Genomic DNA, 13,420 nt, shown 5'->3' with positions numbered 1-13,420 from the left:
TGAGGAAGGAAACAGGCTTTTCTAGTTTGGAGAAAGGCAGTCTTTGGGCTGGCATACAGCTAACCGCTCTGCGAAGATTTTTCAAGTGAGTGGGGAATCTCATTGGTTGTTCTTAGCAACCACAGAAATATGGAAAAGGATGGACACACTCCAATCCAGGGAAGCCAAATGGCTTACACGAGATCCCAAGGCATTTGAAATGGCAGAACTAGAATCTCCACTCCTTTTTCCTCTCTCTGTCTCACGGATCGTGATTGCTAAAGACTGTCTTCATACAGCCCACCTCCTTCCTGATGGGATGGGACAAGGTCTGGTTCCCATGGCTGCCTCCTCGGTGGAGGATAGAACTGAGGCATGGCAGGGAGCAGAGCACGCTAGCGACGCGGGTCCTCGTCCCTCCACACATCTCACGGCAGCTAATGAATTGCTAATACAATTTTCTAGATAATTTTATTTCCATAGCCCCGGATTTTAATGTGTTTCCAAAAGCTAGCATGTATTTGCTTAATCTCCCAGTGTAATAGATTCGGGCCTGACTCATCATACATGCAAACAATCAGCTAGGCAGAAACGACAGCAAATTGTTTAATAACTCACATCTAGTCTTTAGATTTTTAACTTGCGCGTACCAATAGTTTTGTGTCTCATTTCCTCAACCCTTCCCTTTTTTTCTTTTCTAAGTCCTTTTCTTTCACAGTGACTGTTGGTTTTCAAGCTAAAGAGTGGAGAAGGTAGATTCTAGAACCTTTAAACACTCTTCTCACCCCACAAGCCCACCACTCTTGAGTCTTGGTTGGGGGGTGAGTGGCCAAGGACGGAGAGACTACTGAGTCATAGTGTTTCTTTTTAACTGGCAATTGTAGAACCTTAAGCCAGTCAGATGCAGAGCTGGCCATGTGGGGATTTTATTTTCCCTTTTCCCTCCTAGAGTCCAGCTCCTGCACAAAACCTCTGGCTTCATCTTGTCTCCACCTTCCTCCTGTAGTAGCACAAAAGCCAGTCGTTCTCTCCCTGCTTCTAGCCACTTGAAACCACCCATGCCTTGGATGTGTATGGAGACACTGCCCGCTAGGCTGTTGGACACTTGGCACCTACCTGTCTTGGGTCAGTTTGAGTTGCTATAACATGGAACCATCGACTGGATGATTCATACCTAGAAATGAATGTCTCCTGGTCCTGAAGGGGTGGGCAGTCTGAGATGGGGATTCCAGCATGGCTGGCTTCCTGGGATGCCCTTCTTCCTAGCTGTAGACTGCAGACTTTCTGACTGTGTCTTGTGTTATGACCTTGAAAGGGGATCTCTTGTTGAGGAGGGCTCCACCCTTGTAATAAAAGACTTTGTTAAGCCTGAATCTGCTAATACCATCCCCTTGGGGGTAATGATTTTTAACATACTCAGTTTTGCAGTAGGGAAGGTGACATCTAGACCTTTACAGCACTCCAGCCCTGTGGCCCTGCTTTGCCTGTGGGATGCCTTCTATCTGTGATGTCTGTCCTCTGTGATCTGACCTCCCCAGTTTGCCAGGCTTGTCTCCATCCTCTGTGCTACCTGCTCTGAAATCCATTTGCAGCTCACTCTTAGCCATTTACCCCTGGCTTCTCAGATGCACCCTGTTTCTCAGAGCTGAACTCAAAATCTCTGAAACTCTGTTGGAGTCACCCTTTCTTATCTATGCTCTGGATGGTATTTCTTGACCAGGCTTGGTATCCAGCTTCTCTACTCCATCTCAGCTTCTTCTTGATCACTTGGTAATGGAGTAAGACAGGTAAACGGACACAAAGCAAATTCAGGCCATTCTGTGAGATGCAGGTGGCCCACGAGAGCAGCTTCTAAGCACTTTGGGAATAGCAAGGGGACAGAATGCCACTCAGTGTACTCTGCTAGGTGGCATATTTCAGGGTATCCTCCTGGAGTGACATTCATTCACTGTCCAAGTCCATACTGGGGATCTCAGAGTAAGAATAAAAAGTGTTGGCTGGTAGAAGCATGCCTGTTCAGGAAACAAGCTCGCTCGGCCTGAGTTAAGGCAGCTGTCTGAGCACCTGGTCTAGTTAGGCTTTCTGTGGGATAGAGTTCAGGGTAAAGCGGGTATAAGTGCTGAAAACCCACAGCTTGAAGACGCTGGACTGTGGTGCTGTGTATTAGAACTCATTTGTGGGTGGAATCTGCTCTTGCTTACTGGGCTGGACTGGACACTGCAGGACTCAGTGTCAGAGCTTGTAGCTACTTCTGCCCAATGGACTACCTCTTTCGGTATGTCCTCCTGCATTGGATGGGACTCTCTTACTGGCTCCTTCCTGTGGATCTTGGGTTTGGAATGCTTCAGTTACCTGTGCCCAATAACCTGCCTCTGACTGTGCTTCCCGGGCCATTTCTGGAGTGGTCCCAGCATGCTTTGGTGTTTGCTCCTTACTGTCTATGGGAAGCCCAGACAGACAGATATGTCCCAAATGAGGTTCAGAAGCTAGGAAGTGACTCAGTTGGGTACACTAACTGATGAGCAAGCATGAGGACTTTCGTTTGGATGCCCAGCACTCACATAACAGCCAGGCATGGCTTCCTGTGCCTGTAATTCCCCCTGCAGGTAACAGGGACAAGCCAATCCCACAGCTCCCTGGTCAACTAGTCTACCCAAAACTACAAGATTCAGTGAAAGGTCCTGTCTTAATAAAATAGATGGAGAGCCATCCTGAGGTTGATAAGCTCTGGCCTCCAAACACCCCATCACACATGTATACCCTACAAAGGTACACGGCACACATACTAAAGATTCAAAAATAAGTGGGATTCAGTTGGTGGTTTCTACAATCAAATGGACCAAGTCATTTTCTAGATTCCCAGCTCTGCCTCTTTCTCACTGTGTGACCTTAGGCAAGTTATTTAATCTCTATTTTTCTCTTTGGAAGAAGGTGGTAACAATGCCTGCCCATTAGGGATGCTTGTTTTAAATGAGATGACAGCACAGATAAAGCACCAGTGGAAATGGTGGTCTTTAGTGTCCTCTCCCTTCTGCTCTCAGACGTTTGGAGGACACCAGGGGTTCTTCCTCCATGCAGCCCTCCCAGCTGTTGGTTGATGAAGCAAACATGACCGCAGGTAGCTAGATTGCAGTGTCTGCAAAGAGAGGAGCCAACGGGTAATTTTGTGGTGGTCCTTGCCACAGCTCCTTGCCCGACATTTTGGATTCCCTATCTCTAACAACATCAGCTACCAACGCAAGCCCATATGCTTTTCTCTCTGCCCATATTTGGGTGGCATGGCCTGTGCTCAGTCCCACAGTGCTGTCTCTTGTGCAAGCGACACCAATGGAAAAGGGAGGTCCTTGCCTTTTATTCCAGACCAAGCTACATGTGGTCCTGAGGAGGCAAGACCCAGCCCTCCCATTTGCTGTAGCCATTGCTAGTCAGGGAGGCAGCAAAACTCTTCCCGTTCCTTCCTCTCTCACCTGGCCCGAAGAGCTTCCTTATGCCCCACTGAGCAGCCTGAGACTTTCAGTAGCCCAAATGCTCTTGTGCTCCTTCCTCTTTGGACTCAACTGGCAGATCTTGACCTGACCAGCTGTGAGTTGAGTCTCAGCTGGAAGGCTGTGTCAGGAAGGTGTTGAGGGATGGAAGATAGCAGCCTGCCTTTGTAGGCTTCAGTAGGTCAGCTAGGCTACTGGGCCAGACGAGCAAGTGACCAGGTAGAACTGAATGAATATTTCATGTGACTCACTAGTTGGAAATCCTTTAACAACTTCTTGTTGGTCTGAGGATGAACCCCTGGGCTTTGTAGTATGGCTGGTCAGAACCCATGTGATCTGGCTCCTGGCTCTTCTTTGCACGTTCTCCCTGCTTCTAACGTTAGGACTGGTCACTGTTCTCAACCTGGTGTGGCTCTCCCTGAGTGCTCACAGACTCGGTTCCAATCTCGATGCACTGGGTGCTGGGTGCTACTGAGATCAGAACAGGGACTAGTATACTCTTCCAGCCTTTCGTCCCCAGAACTCCAGAGAGAGTCGCCCTTCTAGGAAGTATCACAGTACTATTTATAGAATGAAATGACTCTCACCAATGCCTGAATTTTTTTTTAAGATGGGAGAGTGGTTATAAGAATGTGGTCACCAGTGGTGGTGGTGGTGGTGGTGGCTCACACCTTTAATAGCAGCGCTCAGGATGCAGAAGCAGGCAGATCTTTGAGTTTAAGGCCAGCCCTTGTCTACAGATAGAGTTCTAGGACAGCCAGGACTACACAGAGAAATCCTGTCTAGGGGGTTGGGGTGGGGCACTGATCTAGAGCTAACCCTAGGGAATAAATGAATGAATCCCTTTCCTGCTCCCAGTTGGGAACCCAATGGAAATTGGGGTGGGTTAATCTCCCAATGCTTCTTTCTCCTTACATGAAGTTTGTGGTTTTCAGTGAGTTATGTCACAACAGTGGCCAGCTCGTGTGATCCAGGTTATTTTGGTTCACACAGAGTTTCCCGTCTCCCCACTGCTGCCTCAGACTCTGTAAGATCCCCGAGATCGCTCCCTTAGTCACCTGCCTTCAGCATTGCGTTCAAACCCCTTGCAGAGATGCATCTACGTTACCATCTACATGGTTTTGTATCTTTCTCCCCAAACCTTTAGGTCTCGTGGAGGTCGGGCACCCGTTGGAGCTACGTTCAGGGTGCTCGCCGACTGGACTGTGGGCTTTAGGATCTCTAGGGGCAGCGCTGGGTCTTCAGGGGTGAAAATCTGGCCTTGGGTCTCTCCGTTGCTGAGGCTCTCCCGTTGCTGTCTCCCACAGGCACGGACATGGCTGTCTTCTGTCTGCTGTGTGGGAAACGCTTTCAGGCGCAGAGCGCACTCCAGCAGCACATGGAGGTCCACGCAGGCGTGCGCAGCTATATTTGCAGTGAGTGCAACCGCACCTTCCCCAGCCACACGGCTCTCAAGCGCCACCTTCGCTCACATACAGGTAGGCTGGTCCAGGGGATGGGTGGGGAGCATCTCTGGACCTTATCTCTGGGCTTCACCTCCAAAAATACATGGTGTGTATGAGTGCGGGGGAGGGTGTTTCAGGTTGCGGCATTCTCTGCTTGAAGTGAGACGCAGAAGGGCTTCCATAGAACATTTAAATGCTGACAGTACTTCCAATCCACCACCCACCCCTCCACCTGTAGACAGTCTGTTCCCAATCTTTCCACACATGGCACAGAAAATAATTCATTAAAGAAAATCATACTCTTGAGGTCTCTATCCTGGTTCACGGTGAGTTCTAGATCTCAACACAACTAATGAATATTCCCAAGGGATTCTGACACTGGAGGTGTGTGGGGGGATTGCAATTGCATTTTGAGAAAAACTGGGAAAATCCCATTTTCCCCCAATCCATCCTAGGACAACACAGAGGTCAGTCAGCTCCGGGCTCCAGAGGGTACTTTGAGGAATTCACCCCACCTTCATAACAGACACGGGAGACCTCTACTGTGGCCAGAATGTTGTCTAGGGAAGACAATGAGAGTATTTGAGCAAGAGCCATGAGATAGCCCTGCTCAGCCAGTTCACACGATGGAGTGAAAGACAGGGTATGTGTGAGTCAAGTAGGCAGGGCTAGTTGCCCGGTCCTAGCCTAGCCTTGCTACCACCCTCTTGCTTTAGCGGACAGGGCACCCAGTTCAGAGGGCCTTGAAGGAGCTGTAGGTCTTTTCCTAACTGGCGAGTAGACGGCTTAACTCCTTTCTTTGCTCTAAAACAAAATGAGATCGTCTCTTACTGTCCATGAATGGAAGAATGCCAATTTCTGAATTGTCTGTCTGTCTGTCTCTCCCTCCCCTCTCCCCTGTGTGTGTGTGTGTGTGTGTGTGTGTGTGTGGTGTGTGTGAGAGAGAGAGAGAGAGAGAGAGAGAGAGAGAGATCAAGTCTCTCTGTAAGGATGTAGTGGAGTTCGTACACAGCATAAATGATCTGCACGCTTCAGGGAGGGCTGAAAGAACTTCTCATCCTCCTAGCCTTTTCCTAGCTGAGGGATGGGGTATGTATGTGGCTGGCCCTTACATGGGTGACAGGCTCTGATGAATAAAGAAGGAGCGTCACTTTCAGGAGCTGAGCAGTACGGTCCAGCCAGTTGTCAGCATTCTCACCAAGGAGCCTGCCTTGGCTCTGGGTTCTCTGGATGCCATCCTAGTCAGAGGAGCACAATGCCATATCATTATCAAAGGTGAAAGGCTCAACAGATGCTTAGAACTATCTAGGGCTGCTCAGTAGAAAGGAGGGGGTCTTAGCAGGTAAGGTCCAGCAAGGGGGATCAAAGAGAGAGGCGTATACTTAACAACTTTCTCTACAGTGTCCGCATAAGGACCTCCCTGTAAGATATATACATCATCCCATCAGTGATTCCCTCATAGACCCCCTAAGTTCAATCTTAGGGAAGATGACCAGCTTCTGTTAGCCACCTCCAGGTATGGCATTGGATCGAGTCACTTGATATCACATGGCATGAGTGACTTAAGCCCTACGAAGTCCACCCAGGATGCAGCTTACTTTGCCCATGCCCCTGTCTCAGAGTTCATTTAGCCACGTGTCAGTCTAACTCTACTCAGGGCAAGCCAAGCTTCAGATCTCCAGCAAGGACAGAGTTTGGGTGAAACCCTTGCTCATTCTAGAAACGCAGACATGTGTGCCCCTTGTGCACACACATTCAAGCACTCATTGATTTTCACACCAGCCCAGCACAGGCTCTGCCCACCCCTGACACAATGCCTAATTAATATTCCGTTGCTCTTGGCCCATTTGCTGCTGGGGCCGGTGTTTAGCATCAGCAGCTGTGTTTGGTGCGTTAGTCCAGCCGTGCTGTTGGCATTGATGGATCCTCGATTCACATGGCTCATCATATAATAAACTCTCAGCTGCACGGAAGGGAGGGGCCGAGAGGATGGGATCTGAGGAGCCCAGGGGCCGGGGTGGGGAAGGAGGACGGTGGGGTTGACCGGAGCCGAGGAAGCCACATGGTAATGACAAACCGGGGGAAAAGGAGGGTCACAGGTGCCCTGGGCAGGCCAGAGGGGCTCTAATTAGTCTCGTTTGTCCTGCACTTAATGTCAAGCTCATTAACGCGCCTACAGAGTTAATCAACATACCACAAATTGGATTTTGACTTTTGTCGCCAGCTTTATGTACATTGTGGCCAGCCTGACACGCTCCGCTCTCAGGGAGAGGGTTGTAGGTCTGGTAGCCACTGAGCTATAAAACCTGGGTGGGGTGAGAGTAGGTTTCTGTCATGGTGACTTGTCATTTTTGCTTCTTCTTTTTTTTTTTTTTTTTTTTTATTCTCTGAATGCTTTTCACTCTTTCCCTGGGCAGACTCCAGGGAGTTCCTATTTAAACTCATTTAACATGTGATCCACTTCGTAATTAAATTCATAAAAATCTGATCAAACAAACCCCTCGGTTGTTTGTTAAACTCTTAGGGCCCCCCTCTGGAAGCCAGGAGCACACACAGGCAGCCAGCCCTCCCTCACTGCCACCCCTCTTCCCAGAGGGGGGCTGGGTGACTGCCGATGTACGTTTTAATTACCGGCTTCGGCTGAAGTCTCACGTGGCCCTTGCTTTATTTATTTATTTATATCTTAATGAGGATACTGAATCTTTGATTAAAGTCGTAATCGTTGCTGATTCAGGAAGGAGGGGGAGCTGGGTGTCAGACCAGACAGGGCCATGTGTGCAGACAGACAGACAGAGGGGGGAGGGAGGGCAGGTGGCCAGACAGCAGAGAGTCAGACAGACAGACAGACATGAGACAAATAGGCAGGCAGGAAGGGAGAGAGGGAGGAAGAGGGGGGAGAGAGAGCAGCAGACAGACAGGCAGGCAAGATAGCAGACAGGCAGACAGGCAGGCAGACAGCAGAGAGACAGGCAGACAGAGAGGGGGAGGGAGGGTAGGTGGGCAGACAGCAGAGAGATAGACAGAGAGACAGAGACAGACAGGCAAGCAGGAAGGGAGAGAGGGAGGAAGGGAGGGGGAGAGAAAGCGACAGGCAGATAGCAGACAGACAGGCAGGCAGGCAGACAGCAGAGAGGCAGACAGACAGACAGGCAGGTAGACAGATGGCAGAGAGACAGGCAGGCAGACAGACAGCAGAGAGCGGCAGAGAGACAGGCAGGTAGGCATATGGACAGCAGAGAAACAGAGAGACAGAGTCTCGTGCACAGGCTACCCCTCACTATGGTAGTCCTTATAGCCAGTCAGTACCTGTATCACTGAGGGCTAACCTCGTGCTTTGATGGGGATGGGAACAGATCCTTGGCGTATAGCTCTAGTAGTGAGAGAGACAAGGGTTGGTTTGGCCAGGCCTGTGAGCTACGACAGCACCCCTTAGATGGTGAAGACTGGTGAGTGATGTCCGTGACCTCTCTCTATGCTTATGTCATGAAGTCGCCCCCCCCAGCCCATGTCCCATGTTCTTTCTGTATATCTTTCACCCCACGAGAGAGTGCCAGTGAACAGATTCCAACAACCACTCCCCACAGAGCCTCAGAGAAATGTTCTGAGCCATCAGAGGTGAGAATTTATGTGGGTGCTGGGGGGGGCTGCAATTCAGGAAGAGGGACTTTTGGTTAGTGGCCCACAGAGGGGAGATGGCAGAGAGAGTAAAATATCATTTTAAAGAGGAAGTGAAGGCACGGACATGCGAGTCTATAAGGAGAAGGACAATTTATGCCCAGGCACGAGCACAGTTTGACATGGGGATAATGAAAAAACGTAGGTCATTGTGGATGACTTAAGCCTTCAGCAGCTGAAGAGAATGTATGAAATGCAGGGGACATTACACGGTTGGCAGCCTCGCACATCTGCAGAGGGACAAGTGAAATACAGTGGGCCATTCTTTACCATAAACTGTGGTTGTTGGAGATGCAGCCCAGAGAAATTGTAATTACAGTGACAGAGGAATCAGCGATATTTAAATATTCATGAACAAAGTCTGGGGTGATCAATCTATCTTTATTGTCTGCGCCTTCGCTCCTGTAATAAATAAGTAGCTCCGCACCTCACCTTTTATTCCCCGAGCTTGACACCTCCGTTACAGAAGTGCAAGGTGGTTAACCCCACTCCTACCCCTTTGGCCCACAGGAATTGAAATGTGGAGTGTCCCAAGAGAACGGTCAGAGATGGACATGAGGCTAGACCAAGGAAGGGCTGTTCTTCCTAGCCCATTACCCAGAATTCTCCAGGAGTTGGTTTTGAGCCTTTCCTGGGCAAGCACTGGGGGGCATAAGGGTGGGAAAGGCTCCATTCTTACCCTGGAGGTGTTTCTTGTGGCCCTGTCAGTCAGTACAATGCAGTGTGGTGTCATTTAGCCCTGTGGTAAGTGCCCAGTGTTCAGATCCTAGGACCAGACCATAGCAGAAGCCCCAACCTAGCTACTTCTAGCTGGGTGACCTTGGAGCAGTGGTTAAGTCTCTCTATAAACAACTCATTTTCCCCCTCATTTGTAAGATAAGCATATCTTCCATCAGATGGTTTCCATTGCCATGTGACACGGTCTCTGTGATGCTCTCAGATAGCGGAAAAAAATACAGCACACATGGACCATATAAATGGCCTATGTTTGGGGGGTTTGGGGTTTTTGTTTGTTTTAAGTCCTGTTTCTGTGAATAAAAGACTAAGAATGTTAGGTATTCTTCTTGTTGGGGATAGAGAAGAAAACACAGCTCTGTCTGCCTGGGGAGCTAAAAGGGGAGCGTCCACATAGGGGAGGGGTGATGGATGAACAGGGCTTTGAGGGATCCTTAGGGTTTGCCAGGGAAAGGAGTAGAAGAGAAGCAGGAAATACACTTAACTAGTCAAGTAGGCGAGAGGATGGTGGATAACACTGGGGATCAAAGAGAAGTTCTCCAAACTGAAGGGATTTTTTTTAAAGGGTGGGAAAGCTAAGCTGGAGTGGTCCTTGGCCTGGAACCAGAGGAAATAGAGAAGAGTTAGTGAAGCCCCCGGCTCTGCTCCACCGTCCCAGGGGCCTGCTTCCTCAGGGCCGTTACTCTCTGTTGGTCCAAGCAGGCTTTCTTTTCCTGGGACTGACCCTTATCCAGGGATGACTGCAGGGCCACAGTAAGTCTGGATGTATGAACAGAGGGACTGGCTATTCACGTTGTGGGATCAGTCAGGTGGTGAATATAGGCAAACTCAGGACACCAAATGAACCCTGCTGTCCCCTGAAACAGGCAGGAGGAAGCAAGGATCTTATATCCAGTCTATTGTTCTCACAGGTGACCACCCATATGAGTGTGAGTTCTGCGGCAGCTGCTTCCGGGATGAGAGCACACTCAAGAGCCACAAGCGCATCCACACAGGGGAGAAGCCCTATGAGTGCAACGGCTGTGGCAAGAAGTTCAGCCTCAAGCATCAGTTGGAGACGCACTACAGGGTTCACACAGGTACTTGAGGGCCAGGCTGGCTCTGGGACCTGTATGGTGACTGGGAGTAGGTAGTTATTTGGAGAAGCCCAAGCAACCATGGCTCAAGGCTCAACCAGAGAGAAAGGGGTCTATTAAGAGATCATATGGGGACTAGAGAGATGGCTTGGTGGAAAGAGTGCTTCCTGTTTGGACCACAGTTTGGTTCCCAGCACCCACATTGGATGGCCCATAATCATCTGTAACTACAGCTCCAGGAGATCTGATGCCCTCTTCTGGCCTCAGAGGGTACCACATTCATGCACACACATACACAAAACGTAATTTTTATTTTTAAATTTATATATATATATATATTTATTTTTCAAGGCAGGGTCTGTGTAGCGCTGTCCTGGAACTCTCTCTGTAGAGCAGGCTGGCCTCAAACTCACAGAGATCCACCTGCCTCTGCCTCCTGCATGCTGGGATTAAAGGCATGCACAACCACCATCCGACTTTTAAAAAGTATTTGTTTTTTAAAAAGAGATAATATGGTGGTCTGAGTACCACCCTCCTCCTCTGAAGGCCAAGGCAGACATTACTAATCAATTGTAACAGATACTAGTAATCCATTGCAGTAGTGTGTCAGTCAGTCCCCCTAGGCAATCACACTGTAAACCATCCAGGAGTATCAGGCAATATGATGCTTCTTACAAGTCCCAAATTACAGTTAAGTTGGCCAGAGTAGGGAGAAGTGAAATTTGAGTGATTTTTTTTTTTTATGTTGCTCCATTCACGGTTGGAAGCATAATCAGAGGGCATTAAGTTATGATAAGGGTCAGGAAGTTGTGACATTAATTCTGGTGTTCTGAAATGAAAGGAGCCAGTGTATTTAATGGTAGAATGTTCCACCATGACAGAGTGCTTCCACATTCCTTTTTACATAGAAAAATCACGATTCTCTGTCTTTTATTGGGGTCTGAGGACAGACAGAAGGACAGGGTTTGGAGTTGGAGAGAGTAGAGCCCTAGGACCGGCCTCTACTTAATTGGAAAGCCTATTTCTTCCCCATTTTAAGTTCATTTGTTTAAAATGTGCCCCGGTGGGAGTATTGACTAGGTAGCATTGGAGCATGTGTCTTTGGAGAGCTGGTTGTTAAATACCCACCCCCTGTAGTCTGCCAGCTGCGGGGAAGGTAGCGTTTTCTGTGAGGCTAAGAGTAAAATAGAGCAAAGAAAGATGGCCTCTCTGATCAGTGGGGACAGCACCCAGTCCAGACAAGGGTATGGTGACCTCAGCTGGCTTAAGAAAGAGAAGAGCCCAGGAGGACCAGGCAACCAGCAGGTGTAGGCGGCAGAGCTGTTCTCAGAGCTCTGTCTCCTGGCCTGAGCTCTGTTTTTCTTGCCTTTGGCTTAAAGCCACAGGAGAAGACAGGGTGCTTATGGCTGACATGTGAGTGGCCCAAGGGATATCCCAGAGTCCCAGGGTTCCCTCAGTCCCTTGTTGTGGGATGTGACCTAGTGGGCAGATCATTAAATGCATCGGCGGTGACTATTGTAAATAGCTGGTCGATAGTTAGATCACTTTGGCTGTTCATTACTTCATTATTTGCTGGGGCCTCAGCACGGAGGAGTATTGATAGCGAGATGGCTGACCAGTTAATTACTGCATTGAAACGAGGTTCCCTTACATCTCTGCTCAGCTCCAGGGGACTCTAGTGGAAGGGAGGTCCGGATAGCCGGCTAGGGTAACACTATCGTGCACTCCTAGGCTCTCTGTACTGCCCCTCCACACTGTCCTAGACTGGGAGGCAAAGTCCAGGAGAGGTCCTTGGAGCATTAGTGGGTAGACAGCCCTAGATAGAGTATATTTGAAGAACTGGTTTCTTGGATTTCCCTTACCTCTCCTCCTTACTGACTGTAGCTGTAAAAAGACTGTATCCATTCTCCTGTTCCTTGCGGGTGAGCTTGTTATGCAGAAGCATCCAGAAGGGCTTCAGGGACTTGCTATCCCTTTCCACAGCATACACATTTCCTTAATTAGAAGGGAAGCACCCTGCCTTAAGATAGTAAGACCAGAGCCCAGAGCTTCATGGACAGTCCTCCCGTTCCAGCCACTAACCTATTTACAGTAGTCACAAAATAAAGTAGGAGTGAAGTGCCCCAATGACCAAACCACTAGGCCTGTGTGGCTAACGGCCGCCTTGTTCGATGGTCCAGCCCCCGGTCTTGGGAAGTTCTGTTGACGACTGCAGGGCTACAAGGATGGACATTCTCCAACAAGCCCAAGGATGGCTCAAGGCCCTTCGGGTCTTCACACTCTCCTGTCCTGTCTTGTCTCTTCCACAGGTGAGAAGCCCTTTGAGTGCAAACTCTGCCACCAGCGCTCCCGAGACTACTCGGCCATGATCAAGCACCTGAGAACACACAACGGTGCCTCGCCATACCAGTGTACCATCTGCACGGAATACTGCCCCAGCCTCTCCTCCATGCAGAAACACATGAAGGGCCACAAGCCGGAGGAGATCCCACCTGACTGGAGGATAGAGAAGACGTACCTCTACCTGTGTTATGTGTGAAGTGGGGGGCCTTCCCCCCCAACACACGGTAGAGCAGCAGCAGGAGCCAACAAAGGCGAGCTAGAACCAGACAAAGTGGAAAGACTACGGAGAAAAGAATAACAGAAAAGAAAAGGGGGAAATAGAAAAGAGAGAGAAGGAGTTCCTTGGCCTTGGATTATTTCCTGGGGCTCCAGGTGATCTGGCTATCAAACCACTGCCCCCTCCCTGGGGTCTCTGCCCTCCTTGGTTCTCTTGGGTGGGTGGGATGGGTTTGCTCATTCACACAGGGGCATATTTTTCTCCTCTCCACAACCTATAACTTCCTTTTGTGTCTAGAAATGGAAACCAGGAAGCAGAGGTGAGGTTCTCTCTGGTCAGAGCCATGAACTCTTAGACCTCCTTTCCCCTCCTCTGAAGAGGATGGGAGGGGAGCAAAGAGGGAGAGACAGAGATGGGGGTGGGGGTTCCCCAGCTGATGCTCAGAGTGGCAGCTCTGGCATCATG

At 49.5% G+C, this 13,420-nt stretch overlaps 1 protein-coding gene across 2 annotated transcripts in view; it reads left to right on the top strand.

The window, feature by feature from the left end:
- The window catches only part of Zbtb16 (zinc finger and BTB domain containing 16), a 176,513-nt gene extending 163,364 nt beyond the window's left edge, over positions 1-13,149 (top strand). For both annotated transcript variants that reach the window (XM_029481755.2, XM_021171973.3), the window contains exons 5-7: positions 4,772-4,942; positions 10,231-10,398; positions 12,705-13,149. In XM_029481755.2, the coding sequence (XP_029337615.1) occupies positions 4,772-4,942; positions 10,231-10,398; positions 12,705-12,934 (569 nt within the window). In that variant the 3' untranslated portion in view covers positions 12,935-13,149. The remainder of the gene's footprint in view (positions 1-4,771; positions 4,943-10,230; positions 10,399-12,704) is intronic.
- Positions 13,150-13,420: the final 271 nt, after the last annotated feature.

The sequence above is a fragment of the Mus caroli genome, unplaced genomic scaffold (assembly GCF_978045245.1).
Source record: "Mus caroli unplaced genomic scaffold, Mus_caroli_1 scaffold_11, whole genome shotgun sequence".
Taxonomy (NCBI): Eukaryota; Metazoa; Chordata; class Mammalia; order Rodentia; family Muridae; genus Mus; species Mus caroli.
Note: the sequence above shows the minus strand (reverse complement) of the source record. Positions and strands in the feature narration are given on the sequence as shown.